General features: G+C 41.0%; 1 protein-coding gene across 1 annotated transcript in view; it reads right to left on the bottom strand.

Moving 5' to 3' along the window:
• Window positions 1–15,497, bottom strand: part of VWF (von Willebrand factor) — a 109,654-nt gene that overhangs the window by 8,512 nt on the left and 85,645 nt on the right. The window contains 9 exon segments of the mRNA XM_050324531.1: window positions 771–884; window positions 4,940–4,980; window positions 5,452–5,635; window positions 7,180–7,290; window positions 11,189–11,338; window positions 12,659–12,864; window positions 13,172–13,276; window positions 13,803–13,877; window positions 13,989–14,091. Coding sequence (XP_050180488.1) covers window positions 771–884; window positions 4,940–4,980; window positions 5,452–5,635; window positions 7,180–7,290; window positions 11,189–11,338; window positions 12,659–12,864; window positions 13,172–13,276; window positions 13,803–13,877; window positions 13,989–14,091 — 1,089 coding nt within the window.

The following is a 15,497-nucleotide window of genomic DNA, read 5'->3' as shown; positions in this document are numbered from 1 at the left end:
GAACTCATCTGAAACCCTGTCCCTCTCTTGTCCAGGGACCCTATCCATGTGTGCCTCTCGTGGATATCAGCCAGGAATCCCTTATGATCACGGTAGAGATGTGGATTTTTGGGGCTTACACAGGTCCCTGGGTTTGGTTGGGCCCATTGGGCTCCATCCATTATCCAGGAAAAGGCAGAAGAGGAAGGGGCATTTAAGCCTTTTTCTGGGAAGCTTAGCTGCTGGTTTGTGCTCTTGGACACGGGGAGATTAAACCATCCTCTACAACTTGCTCAGGTCTCCTCCTACTTGAGGAACTGGTGTCAAGAGAGAAAACTACATGATTTAGCAGAGCTAGTCAGGCTCTCCAGTCACACAGTTGGTCAGTGAAGCAAAAATGGGAGATATTTTCCTTTGGCTTTCCCAGCCAAACTCACTCCTTGCAGGTGATGGCAGCAAAGCAGCAGCAGCGGCTTCAGAAATGCAAGTGGGACTGAGGGAGACAGTCACCTCAAAATCACCTAAGGCATGGCTGGGAAGTGGACAGAAATACTAGTGAGCCCAGCTACTGGAATAGTCAGAGAAAAGCCCTGAAGGATGATTAGGTCAGATTTGGTCTCGTATCATCTAATTCATGGGAAGAAGAGCACAGAGAAATGACTTCTCAGAGAAACTTGAAGAAAGGCAAACGGTCCCAGAGTTATACCAAACATAGATTGGTGCACACAATGAAAACAGGACCTTCTCATCAGACAGTTCTCAACCAGAACATCCAGACTGCTCTCACTTACCACTAGGCATGGTGGGCAGCTCACTTTTGTACATCTCAGAGTGTATTTCCGAGGCACTGGCTGGAAGGAGCAGTCACAAGTCGTGCACTGATCCACCATCAGGCGCCTCCCAGCCTGAAACACCAGAACCAGTTTGTGAGAACCAGTGAGTGGCTGTCTCTTCAGCAGAACTCAGATAAACAAGCCATTTCATCTAGGATAAATCTCTCTCTCACTAAATCTTGCCCTGTAACTCTTTGCTAGACAAATAAGAAATCCAACGCCCTCAGTTTCCAGAGACCCGAATTTTTGCATCTCTAATTCCAGAACAAGCAGCGTAGCACGAGGCTGTTTTTCAGTGAAGCCCTTTAGAAGTCCTTAATCTGAGAAATGGCACTGGCATTTCTTACTTTGTTGTTTACAAAGCTAGCAAGCAAGAAAGGAATCCTTGAAAGTCATGAGGAAGATCTTATCATGAGCTGTCCTGACTGTGTGGTTGCCAACAGCTCATTTTTCGACTGTAATAAAGTGGTTTGCCAACAAGTTTTTATTCTTGAGCCGTCACAACCCACAGATGATGGGCAGAAATTGCTTGTTATTGTTCTTGTAATAATACTGCTTGGAATCTCTAAAGGCCTAAAAGCTTAAAACGGAGAAAGGACAAAACCAAACAAAATCAGAAACAGATTTACTGATTGAAGAACCCTTACTTGGCCATAGTTACAAGCAAACCAGTGGCTGAGCTGGCCCACAGTTTGAATTCCTTGAGCTCTTTCCCAGCACCTTTTTTTGCTGGATCCCATCACCTTCTCAAAGCAAGTAAACTGACATTCCAAATGTAGAGCAAAAACACCAAACCATTAAAGGGGAAACAAAAGGATGTGGCGTTAGCAACTGGACTCCCAGCACTGAAAGGAATTCTAAATACAAAGTCTTTCTTCTGCCCAAGTGCAGAGCCCTTCATTTCAACCCCAAAATAACAAACCACTGATGCTGAAGGGACAAAGTGGGAGGACTCCCAGCTTTCCTGGTTTAACTTTTTGCAGTGAATATCATTAAGCTGGAGCGTTAGAAGACCTCAGTGGATACAGGCATGAGGATACACTCCCATTTTGCCGTGGGAGAGGGATGGTGTGCTGGTTTGGGCTGGGATAGAGTTAATTTTCTTGCCAGTGGCTACTGTGGGGCTGTGTTTTGGATTTGTAATGAACAAATTCATTGTGATAATATACATATATATATAAAAATATATATATTTTACATATATATAAATAAATACATAAATATATATATGGTGACAATATAGAGCTGGTTTTGCTGTTGGTGAGCCATTGCTTGCACAGAGCCAAGGTCTCTTCTGCTTTTCCTGCTGATACAGACTGGGGGTGCAGGGAAGGTTGGGAGGAGACAGAGCCAGGCCAGGTGATCCCAAATGACAGAAGGGATATTCCAGACCCCATGGCATCATGCATATAAAGCAGAGGAAAGGTGGAGGAAGGTGTGGACGTTTGGAGTGATGGCATTTGTCTTCACAAGTCCCTTGGGAAGGGATTCCTTGCAAATCCGGGAGATGCCCTCGTCGTGTTGACCTGCTTCAAACTGTGGTTGGGTTTGTTCAGTTTAGCACCATAATCATACTTAATTCAGACCCTTGTAGAAGTAACTCTTTACCAAAGAATGCCTCAGCACCTCTAGGCTTTAACACCACAAAGAAAAGGTTTATAAAGCCCCAACTGATGTTATAATCGATATCCTAGTCCAATCTTCTAATAGTTCTGACATTCCAGTTGAATACAAAATAGATAAAGTGTGAGTTTATATCCAAAAAATCACTGTTACAGGCAGGAACACAGGGATTACCAGAGACATGTTGAAATGAAATCCTCACACACAAGTGCCTCAAACTTCTGGGGGAAGGTCTTACCTTGATCCAAAGTTTGCTCAGCGTGGCAGAACTGAATGAAATAATGGATTGATACATCTTTCCCCCTTCATATAACACACCTATCATGTGTTTTCTTGGCTAATTTGAAATTAGATGTCAATATCTGCTAACCCCCTGCAACCAAAATAACCCCCATAAAGCCCAAATCTATTCAGATCTCCCTCAAAAAATGCCACTCAGTAAAAGCCTGGGAAAACAGGTAAGTGACACAGGTAATTCTTTTGGTAAATACAGCACCTGCTTGGAATTCTGCAGTTAAAACCCACAGCATTGTTAAGAACAGCAGAGTGAATGCAATGCACCCAATTACTGGAATATAATATTGGTAACCAGATACAAGACAAAAATATAAAGGCATTAAGGACACAGTTACCAGTACAGCAGTAAAAGACTCAAAACTTGGAACTATTCAGTGAATGACTTAATGCAGCAAAGTTTTCCCTTGATATAAAATGAAACTTGAAACCTGCTCTTAAAGGACCCAGAATAAAGGTTTTGAAATCCAGGAAGTAAGAACTTCTGTGGACAGCACATCTTTCCTGACCAGGACTCTGGAACCAGTCACTGGAGCAGAGAATAGTACAAGGCAAAGCTGCAGTGATGCCAGCTGCTCAAAAGCTTTCAGACATACAGCTGATTAACTCAGAGCTCATTAAATGAAGCTTATATTGAAGCTTAAATGAAAAGTTCATTCATTTTAGACAAGTTCTAATACAATAAGAATTAATCAAAAGGCATTTTTTTCAGCTGAAACACTTCATAAATGTATAATAAATTCAGATAATTTGATTAAATTGGATTTTTTTTTTCCAATACTGTAGAAGCAGAAATATTTTGAAATCTCAAAAATAGAGATGTTTCTCATTTGGCCTTCAAAGTGGCATTTCGTTTCAAAATTTGCTTATGCTTCATTTTAAAGTATTTTTAAATATTTCAAAACATTTGAGGGAGGAAAAAAAAAACCTTTACTTGACAGATCAGGGTGGAAGGATCTGGGAATTACTATCCTGCTTGACATTCCCTACAAGTATGTTCTTTATGGAATGCCACAACTAGTTCTGAAGACATACTATAGAGGAGATAAGTAGAGAGATCAAAGAGAAAGAAGATTATTTCAGATTTTTACCACTTTTAAGCAAGTGTTCTGACAAGAAAGGCAGAGTTATTCCTTGGATTTAGTTCTCCAGGGAAGCAATCCCTACACAGAATGATGGAGGCTTGATGACATGACTTTAGCTCTAAAATGCTGATAAACTTATGCCTATTGACTAGGAAAAAAAAATCATCCAAGCCAAAGGAAATAGATGGAGAAATGTTCCCCTGCCATTTCTCCTCTAAATTAGAAAGGTATTTGAGTAAATTCACCTTTAAATAAATGAAAAAGGAAGACATATGTTGACAAAGCAGGAATACATAGGCTAAAAGTTGGGTTAAATGACTAAAGACAACCTGTTTCCCTGGGGGATGATGAGAATATTTAGAGCTCTTTGACACCAGAGGTGCTGCCAGAATATGGATTTAGGGAAACAATGGACCATTGACAGAGCTCTCCAAAGATAAATTCGGCATAAATGAGATCAGATGCTTAACTCCCATCATTCCCACTGTCATGGGCTGGGTTACACATGTCTTAATCTATCCATTAAATACACAGTTGAGGAAAAATTTCCTCAGAGGGCATATCAGCAGGGATCTTGAAAGGGAAAAGAGGTCAAACAGTGAGGAAGCTCAGCTTTCCTGTTGCTGCTAATAGCCAAGGAGGGATACCTCTCCTTCCACACAGGTGGAGCGAGCCTCCATCCACTTTTAATCTGCCTTATCCTCCAAGCAGAACACGGGAAGTTTTTGCTTCCCTGAAGTGGGCAAGGATCATTTCTGAGATTAACCCTCGCAGATAGTTTCCTGTGTGTTTGGTAGTCTGCAAACCATCACATAATGCAGATTACCACCGTCTCTAAGCACTTTTCTCAAGCATCCTTTGAAGACAAGGAAACATTTCTGCCCCTATTTTGCAGGGATACTCCTTGTCATATAGGAAGACCACAGCAGGGTCATGAGCTGGACATACACATGCTGAGCCCCTTGCCACTGCTTTTACTTCCAAGCTCTCACTTGCAGAGATTCTGTCTGAAGAAAAGCTGCCCTTTATTCTCCCTGTGTGTATTCTGGCAAATGTGTTTCCTTCAAAAGCTTATTCATATACCTAAATCTCTTACCATCACAAGTAAAAGGAATTGTGTCTTACCCCAATTACAGTGCCATTCAAAGGACAACCATTCAGGGGGACTGGAAAAGAAGACAACATTCCATTTAGCATTAGCATTAAAATGACAGTACCAAGATTTAGATTTAATCAGTCATAGGTATGACTTCTTGTAGTTCCAACCTGAAGAGATGCACACCAAGTTTCACTGTAAAGAGCCATATCTGAGGTCCTCTTACATTATACCTTGAAAGGCAGCAGTATTTGTCAGTTATCCTTAATTCCACTTTAAAACATCCCTTGCTGAGCTATCTTTTAACAAGCACATGGTACAATATCAAAAGCATCTCAAGATCTCTTAAATGCTGAGAGCAACGCAGAAACAAAGCCCAGGACGTGTCTCTGAAGCAATGCAAAAGAGCTTCAACAGCAAGTGGTTCGACAGGAGACAGTGAACATCATCCGGGAAGAAGCTGGAAGGGACCCACGAGGGTCACTGAGTCCAACTCCTAGTCCTGCACAGCACTATCCATGTGTCATCCCCAAAACCTTACCACATCTGCAGGAAGGACAGCAGTCTATTATTTGGTTGCACTGCAGCTCAGTTCCCTCTGGGCAGGCAGGCACGTCCATCTGAGCGCAGGAAACGTTCCTTTCCTGCACAAAAACCTCGTTGTTCACCCGCACACAGGAGTTGATAACGCAGCGGTTGAAGGGGGATCGCCACTCTGAGCCGACCTGGTGGGAAATCATAGAAGGATTAAACACAGGCAGCAGCATTTGTGCCACTGGAGAGGGGGAAGGCCACCACAGCCAGCATGCTGCTTTGCCAAAAGCACATTTACTGCATCAGGAGCGGTCTGTGCTCCACAAATCCTTACCACGGCAATCAGTTTAGAGAGCTGCTCTGTTTGTAGAGAATAGGAATTACAGGGGTAATTCCTAGAGGTGGAAAATAAAAGGACAGGTCAAATAACATGTGGAAGATGTGTAGGTTGAGGTTACTTATTCTACTTAGGTTCTACTTGTAAATGCAGAAGAGACCAAGGACAGTGAAAGTGCAAATCAGAGCCTCAACTTCAGTAAATTCAAACATCTTTGCTCTTAGGCTACACTTCCCTCTCATGTGCTAAGTACTTAGTTCTCAGTTAATGACAAAAGAATTCGAAGAGGACACAGCAAGAAAGAGACTGCAGGGTATAACACAGTGGGGCATTAAATAGGCCTTCTGAGGACTTGTTTTATGAAAATTATTGATCCACATTAAGAAATGCCCTTGTTAAAATCAGGGAAGGGGCAGGCTGCAAAACGATGCATTAACATGTCTGGGGTTTTTTTAAGACAGCAGCAGATTCCTTTGTCAAAGAAGGAATTAGAAAGTTAATATTAAGTATGTGAAAGTGAGATGTAGATAAAGACACAGACACGTTATAAAGAACACCATTTGGAGAAAAAAAATATGGGGTGCCTATTATTTTAAATATATTTAATTTACTGTTCTTGCCTCTGATGAATCCAAAGCTCTACATAGGATTAAGCAATTTAAGGTTCATGAGGCTGGCAAAAGGTTGCCAAGGGTGGTTGGATTAGGGATAGAATGATGAATAGACTGAAGGAATTAAAATTGTAGGGAAGAAAAAACAAACATCCAAGTAGTTTTGCAGAGTGGTAGAGTATCTGCAGTGCATTTTAAATGGGTGTTACATGCACTCACTTCCCGGTGGGTCTTTGAATCCTCAGGGAAGAGGCACATTGCAGAAAATAAACTGGTTTTTTGAGCAGAAAACAAGTGTGGCCTGGACCACTGTGGTCTGGTCTGACATACAGCAACCATCTTCAGCAACCAGAGAATAATCCACCTTTCTATCCTCATTGGTTCCTGATATTTCAGGGTGTACCACATAGGATATCTTATTTGGATTGGACTGTGCAAAATTCCACTACCCCACCCATCTGCTGTCCACAGAGCAGTAAAAATTAATTGGGATAATTTAAACAAGTAGCTGACAGCATCATGTCCCACTTACATTCCTTGGAGCTACCATTTCTGAAATCAGTAATTTTACACAAAACATTTTACCCAGGAAAGGGCGGGGAATCAATCACTTGTTAGAATCAAGGGGGTAAGTCACACATCCCACCCCAAACCACTGTCCCCCAGTGCTGCTTGGTGTGCAGAAGAAACAGCTGGTCTCTTTACCACCTCCTCCTGTGGAGCATGGAACAATTCCAGGGCGTTCCTGCTGGAAGAGGAAGCGTCCACACCGCTGGCACCTCCTCACCTGATACAAAGGAGGATCCGCATCACCGCGGGGCCGAAAGCGCGGCTCCTCACAGGCCACCTTCTGGCACCTCCCACAGCACTCCCCCTCTGGGACAACATACTTGTAGCCCTGGGGGAGAAAAGAAAAGGACTGACTGATCCAGGAACAGGAGAGACAGATGAGGAGACTGATCCTAAAAGGGTTCCATGTTTAATGCCAGCCCCAGTTTCTGAAAAGGCGAGCTTGGAAAACAACCCTAAGGCCACCACATTGCTGGTACAAGTGGTTGACCCAGCTCAGCATCCTGCTGAACCTTTACCATTACCTGTCAGAAAAGAGAAATTAAAATGCACACAACATTGGGAACAGAAATTCTTATCTCATTATTTCCTGCCTAATCTATATTTCACTGCAGCTACGTGGACTAACTCGAGGTGCTATCCTTGCTCAGGTCATGCCGGTCAACTGGTGGGCCTTGTGCAGTTTCTTTTACCAAAAATTGTAAAAAGCAAGTCTTCCCAATAATACAGCCCCACAGAGGAGTGCAAAAAGAAAAAAATAAGTCCACTTCTAAGGTTGACAGAATTGCCCTGCTATTTGGCAAATTTTGAGAGAAAACAACATGTGAATATATATCCAGTTTAAACGAGCCCACTACATTAAGTCACTGGTTTTACATATGAGGCATATATAGTTATGAGATTTATTTCTGTTGTTTTAAAAATATTTTATATTTTATGTGTATATATATATAAATACATATTTTATAAAAGAAAAATCAAAGGTAAAAATGGTTCTTGTGTTATCTTGCAGATTAATCAGCACTCAAAACTCCCCTTCCCACTCCTGAGAATTCAGGGGTGGAATTCAGTCTGAGCACATTCAAGTATCTCAGTGCCCTGTGCTCAAGCAGAGAGAAAACATCGGTCAGATGTAGTCCAGGGACCAGTTTTGATTGATCATCTCATCTTTTCATACAATCACAGAATCATTTAAGTTGAAAAAGACCTTTTAAGATCATCAAATTGAACCATTACCCAGCACTGCCAAGTCCAAAACAATATAAGCCCAAACATTAACTGCAAAAGGTATTTTAAAAAAAAATTCTACAAATTAAGATAACATAAAATGAAACTACTATGCAACACCAGAGATAATGTAGCTTATCAAAGTCTAACACTTAAATGTGGAAAATAAAATAAGCAGCATGAAAATTATAACTGAACAGTAGAGCCTGTGATACATTCATAGACCAGAGAACTGAAAAATCTTGTGAATTCAGGGAAATTATAAATAGGTCAACTAAAAAACAAAACAAAAACAAAACAAAAACCCCAAACAAACAAACAAGAAAAAACCACCACAGAAACAACAGGAATCCCAATTCTCACTTTTAATACATAAATACATATTCATCTCCTGAAACAAGCAACCAAATACTTCAACACTGGAGTATCTAAGTGAAAGAAAGCAATGAGCTTTTATCTAATTAGAAGTAATGTATTCTACATTTAATGGCCAGGCAGTCTCCAAGGGGCAAAACATAACACTGATTTCACTACAGAGTCAAAAGAAAGACGTTCTGCCATAGAAAACACCGTTCATGTGAAAAATGCCAATGAAAATAAGCACAATTTTATTTTGGTCAAACCCTTTGAACTGAATTACTGAAGTATTCCCAACTGCACCCTCCTTTCAGGAAATATCCCTGATTTGCAACATGAAGCACATTAGCAAACCTTGATAATCAGTGGATTTTTATATGGAAGTATATTTCATATAATATTATAAAATGTGATGCCAGAGTTTGACCCAGCTTTGGGGGAAAAGTTGTGCTCTGTGTTTTATATTACTTTTAGCTGCTCAGTACAGGTCTGAAGCACTGGAAGTATCAGATGCAACTTTTTACTTGTGTGGCAAACTCAGAGAAGTAAAAATCCATGAGCTGTTTGTGTCCAGAATAAAGCAAAGTCCAGCTGCAGGACCCAAATCTCACTGAAAAATAAGCTTCAAAGTCAATTCAAACTGCATTACAGCACTGCTGCTATTCCTGATATGTATATCCATGAATCAGGAATAAGTAAAAGAAAAAAAAAAAATCTGAGCTATCCAGGTACTTCAACAGCTACAGTTTTGGTTGTACAACTTTGATAACCATTAAAGGAGCAGAAGAAAGGACAGATTCCCAAAAAAACTGGCAGCATTTCCACCTAGTCTTTTTATTTGTTTTTAAATAGTCTTTTTATTTGTTTTTAAACAGGCATGTGTGTTGTGGGGTTTTTTTGATATTGAAACATAGCCAGTTATTTTAGATCTAGTATTTCATAGCAATTTCCATACTAGAAACAACAAACTGAAGGGATTCTCTTGCAACAGCTGAAAGCTCTCACATCCACCCTCATGCCTTTCACTGCATTTGGAAACCTCAAACTTTCTGCCCCAACTCTGCACTTGCAGAAGCATTAGGGTGGTTTGTTGGTTTCCCAATCTATGGGATTGGGTTTTTTTCTCTGGTCCAAGAGAATGATGCAGCGTTTAAGACACAGCAGAAGACAATATTACCCAAAAAAAAGTTTATATCTTGTTCACAGCTTCTCAACTACACACATGTATGCTGTCCAGCCCTGTTCTGACACAGAGACCATCAGTTAAATTATATTGAGATATAGCTGCATTAAGGCATTTGAAATTCTTTGAAAAACCAAGACACAATTAGCTTAATAGAGTTCAGAAAGGAGAACTGCTGCTCAGGTTTTGGTTTGCTTTAACTGAAAAGTTCATGGTCAAATTTCAGTGCATGATTTACTGGTTTAAAGTACATATTAGTGTAAATTTAAAGCTACTTAGACAATTTGGGGTTTCTACCACAACATTAGCTCACAGTCTTGAGGTGCTGCACATAAATGCTCTATGCCCAAGGTCCAAACTTTGACTCCCAGACATGTTATCAAAGATCTTACAACACACCTTTGGAAATGATGCTTAGTTTGAATTTTGTGGGGCCTGCTGCAATATGTAGCCTCCTATAAATATTTTAAAACTGAAGATTCGAAGAGCATTAACCAGCTCATCTTTGCTTCTGCACCGGGCAATAAAACAAATTAGCTGCTTCTGGATTTCAGTTCATGCTTCCAGGAAGGACAAACTCATGGGGAAAATCCAGGGTCAAAAAAGACCTCAGAGAATACTCTGAACCTCGAACAGTTGCTCCACATGGACCCTGCACAGCCTTCTCAACCTGCAGAATGTGAGCACGTGAAACCACAGACTAGGGAGGAGCTGCTTCAAGTCACACAGTCATGGAATATCCTGACTTGGAAGGGACCCACAAGGATCACCAAGTCCAGGCCCTGCACAGGACAGCTCCAACAATCCCACCTATGTCTTTTCCAGTGCCCAACCACCCCCTGGGTGAAAAACCTTTTCCTAATATCCAGCTTAAGTCATATTGCTCCCCCAGCTTTTTGTACCAATTATCTGTCTGTTCCTGCTCGACCAGCTCTGTCAGTAGGACAGAGCAGCTCATACTTCCTTTGCAGGCTTCCAAAACACAGGATTTTATGGCATGTAGCAGATGTCTGAGCATAATAAAGGCCACAGCATGTGGTGTTATTACTGATACAATGGGCTGAGCCGAGCAACACGCAGATCCGAAATGTGAACTTCAGAAAGTGAGCTTGAGCTAGAACAGACATTTGTGATTGAACATCAGACACCATGAACACTTATTGTGCAAGTGGTGCAAACCACAGACACTTCAGGATGCGGGTTTTCTTTTATCAAAATACAAAATAAACTTGTCACTGATTTTCTTGGCAGCAGGATACGATCCTGGAACAATAACCCTAAAATCAAGTCAGTAATGCTCAGGCCCTCTTAGACACCGTTCCCAAGATAATTTCGTTGCTACAACACTCATTTTCTACTTTTCCCTGGTTTCTCCATAAACAAGCAGGTTTAAAAGCAATCACTTCAGATTCCCATCAGGGCTCTTCTGGCTAAAGCAGTGCTTTAGATGTTTACTCACCCGAGAGCAGAACGTGTTGCACTCTTTGTCACGACATTCCATCATCTGAAGTCCTGTAACATCATCCCTCACACCAGTGCAAGAGCATTCCCTGCAACCATCTTCCCAGGTCATCCCAACAGAGTAGATTACGTTGTTGTGCACACACACCTATTAAATGCAACAATTAATATGTGAAAGAGCAAACTGCTGCTGTGCAGGGCACACCGCTGCCTCCAAAAGGCTGCATTTTATTTAAGGTGTGAAACCCATCATAAATTTTATGGAATATTTTGAGCCCCCTAGAAATGCTAGAGGTCTTAAAATTGTGGCCATTCTGTCGAGGAAAGGAAAAATCAGCACAACCAAATCTAAAGGTTTATAAAGAATAAACTGGAGAATTTTATCTGCAGTTGGTGGAATTGCCTGGGGGCTGACTAAGTATAATTTGACACAATATTTAGAGATAAACAGTGTAGAAGGAGCCTTGCATGTGAAACTTCTTCCAGATAAATCACCTGACCTGAAAAGATCCTACCTGGGGCTAAAAGCATTCATTCTCTTGTATCCTTAGGACATCACAGTTACCCCAAAAAGTAGTGTCATCTCTTCTATTGAACTTTCTATTAGTACATTTTGCAGCATGGTGTCCAAGAGAAGAGCATCATTTATCTTCACAGACATAGCAAGTAAGTCCCAGAGACATAAAATGAATTATGCAAGGTCATGAACTACTTAGAAACAATAATAAAGGCTAGAACTCCTGAGCTGCAAGACAATGTAACCCTATGTTAAGGTTGTTAGATTGCCCTTCAATCTCTCCCTAAGCAAGCTTACCTTCAAGGTAGACATAATATAAAAACTTAATAAAAGGTTGGCAAAATAAGAAAAATATACCCCAAGTGAAGTTTTAACAGGGTCAAGTATTAATTTGGCAAAATCTTAAAAGTGACAACATCATTCTTATATGATACAACACCTCCAGAAGTAACAATCAACAGGCAAAAGGAGTTTAGGTCTAAGGCATACCAAATATTTCCATAAAATTAGTATGGGATTGGAAGAATATATATTAACTGTAGTGATGCAAAGGCATGTAGCCCTGTTATCCAAAACCAAACTGAAAACCTAAAAATGACCAGTTAGGTTCCTGTTTGCATGACCTTTCAGTTTCAAATGGGTTTGGTGTATATATATATATGTATGTATTTTTTATATATATATATATTTATATATATATATGTTTATATTTATATTTTTTTAAAAAAATCTGATTGTCTCAAAGTCACAAAAAATGGGTTGGTTCTGTCAGAATAAATTACTGGAATAGAAGGAGCAACCTTGTGTCTTTCAGCCATGTGTAAATTAAAAGTGCCCTGGTCCCATTTTCCAGCAGTCTCGCTAGTTTGTTAACACCTCCTTCCTTTGGTGCTGCCACTCCCTGCACCAAAGACACTGCCACCTGTGGAGAAGACGTTCCTTTTCCCTTACCCTGTCTGGAACGCAGGTGGTGGAGACACAGCCGCAGTCATTGGTGAGAGAGCTGGAGAGATATCCCAGGGGGCAGCTCACTGTTGAGTTCCTGCAGCTGCAGGTGCACTCGTATTTGTCACAGCACTCGGTCCTGGTGACGGTCAGCTCCCGATGGGGTGGGCAGGAGGGTCTGGGAATCGAGCTGCACGCTTCCCTGTTGCAGGCTACCGGGAAAAGGTGGGTACCATGTCAAATGGTATTTGACATTTATACCATGTGTAAAATTAATTTACAGGTCAGAGCACACACGGCCAAGACCAAAGTGTTTCTCTAGTCCTTAATTCAAAAGTGTGCTCGGAAAGTGCCAACAACACCCTTCTTTCAAGTCTGTGAAATCATCACATGTCAGTCGGCTTCAAAGTTAAACCTTTCAGAGGGGGGAAAAAAAAATGATGTCTAAAGGAAGTTTGGTCAGTGTTGCTCAAGTGCAACGTTCCAGTGTCACTCCCTGCTAAGAAAAAAATATCTTACCACACGTGTAATTTGGTCTGCACTCTCCGGGGTTGGTCAGAGCAATCTGCTGGCCAAACTCACAGACAGGGGCAGGAGGCAAATGACAGGAAACCAGATCACAGACTAAGAACAGAAATTGAGAATGTTTAGGACCATGCCTGACTAGTCAGTTCTCAAGACACACACACACACAAACATGCACATCCCCATTAAACTTTTTTTCCTCCTACACTCAATTGCTGTCCTAAAATATGAAGTGCATTAGAGATCAATAGGTCAGAACCAGTTTTCAAAATAGCTTAGAGAAGAGTTCAAGCTTGGGTTATGGGGATTAACGTTCTAATGTTATATTTAATGTGCTAATATAGACCATGCAAAAAATAGATACTTGAAAAAAGACCGTTCTAGTGACACTTAGACCAAAACAAATTGCTCCATTCCCTTCCTCATCTGTTACAGAAAGAGGGACAAAGTTGGAAGTGAACGGAGAAGCACACCCTTAGGAGCTTTTTTCTTTTTCTACATGGATCCGTGGTTTCAAAAATGCAGAATTTAAATAAATAAGAATAATAGAAAAAAGGATTATAAACCTTAGGAATATCTGGTAAAAGTACAGACAGAGAAGAATCCAAAATTTATGAGAACCTACCACACTCGTACTCGGGGCAGCACTGGCCGGGGCCCCAGCGCAGATGAGGGATTTCACATGGACCACACTGAGCAGCTGGAGTGAGAAGAAAACAATCATAAAACAAGTTTGGATTAGAACTAGAAAACCAGGGTATCAAAAAACATCAATCCAAGCCCAGTCAGACTTAGAGCAAAATGGATTTACGTTTGAGGGTCGGGCAAGGTCGGACTGTGCAGTTTATTTTCTGGTTATCAAGGCACGTGCAGATCATGCAGGGCTCATCAGCAGGAATCCACGTTTCCATGTGCTGCATGAAAAAAAAAAACAACAACAGTTTTTTAGAAAGAAATCAAATATTCTGGTGATGGGAGTGTGTGAGAGTGAGTAACACTAACTTGGAAAATCAGAAGTCTCCGTGAAAGGTTGGCTGGTTGCTCTGTTAACACTAAGAGACTAAGGAGACACATAATTCTGAAATGACTGCAATGTACCAGCTTAGCAAAGGATGTAAAGAATGCATGAATGGGCCGAGGAATTACTATTGTTTTAAGCATGAAAAATGTTCAGATGTTATAAATGCAACTGCAGGCTATTGTGACTAACAGTAGAGCAATTACATACCGTGGTTGCATGTTCAGGGGTAATAAGGGAAACACCATTATTTTGGGAAATACATAGAAGTGTCTGTTTTCCCAAATTGGTAATACTTAAAAACAGAGAAATAAACAGTGCTTTTTATATTTTTTTTTCTTTAAATTAAGAATATTTGGAGTGTCATCACTTGATTCTCCAGCAGACTGAAGCCTAGAAAAGCACTGTAGCATCCCCAAAACTGAAAGTATCATTGTGGTGACTACCTGCAGGTGATAAGCATGTTCAGAAACTGCCAGTACAGTGATTTTTCAACCCCTGCTCCTTCCCATGAGAGAGACGAAATCACTGACATTAAAGATGTAGTTACCTCTGCAGGACTATCCACAGATGACACCGATGTGAATAAGGAGGTATGAGGGAAAAGATTCATTATGGGATAATAATGTTAATTTGCACAACTGAACCAGGTTAGGATGGCACAAAGGAAAATGGCTCATCCAGAAACCTCTGGAGCAAAACTAAACACTCTGCTGAGCCCTTGAGTGATGGAGAAGAAAGGAAGGCAATATCCCATTATACTGCCACCTGTACCCAGTGATATTTACATGTTTTAAGCCATCCTTAGGCGTCTAAAAAGACAGTTTATTTTCCAGGGTTAACCACGTGGCAAGGATAAAAGGCCAACCAGAGGTTTAACAAAGCTTAGGAACCAAATCACATAGGGCTGGTTAATCCATAGAAAATACACCTTAGTCAAAGAAAGCTTGCATCGATGTATTGACAGTAAACTATCTCAAGGCTTGGGAAAACAACTCTGCCCTCTGCCAGGACACTCAGTGGCCTCAGGGTTAACAAGTCCTGAGAAGGCAGCAGACAGAGAATTCCTACATTTGCAGGTGGGAGCGTGTAAAGATTGTGGCTTTTTCGAGACACAGAGAGAGAGGGAAGGAGAATCACAACATTTGCTCTAACGTTTTCAGCAGGTTTGATTCTTCATGCAGGTTTTCTTCAGTGTGAAGAACCTTTTCCCAATATCCAACCTATCCCTGCCCTGACATCACTTCAGGCCATTCCCTCAGGTCCTGTCACTGGTCACAGAGAGCAGAGATCAGCGCCTGC

This window comes from Myiozetetes cayanensis, unplaced genomic scaffold (assembly GCF_022539395.1).
Source record: "Myiozetetes cayanensis isolate MyiCay16 unplaced genomic scaffold, myiCay2020 scf3, whole genome shotgun sequence".
NCBI lineage: Eukaryota > Metazoa > Chordata > Aves > Passeriformes > Tyrannidae > Myiozetetes > Myiozetetes cayanensis.
The sequence above is the reverse complement of the archived record's forward strand: the minus strand, read 5'-3'. Positions and strand labels throughout refer to the sequence as shown.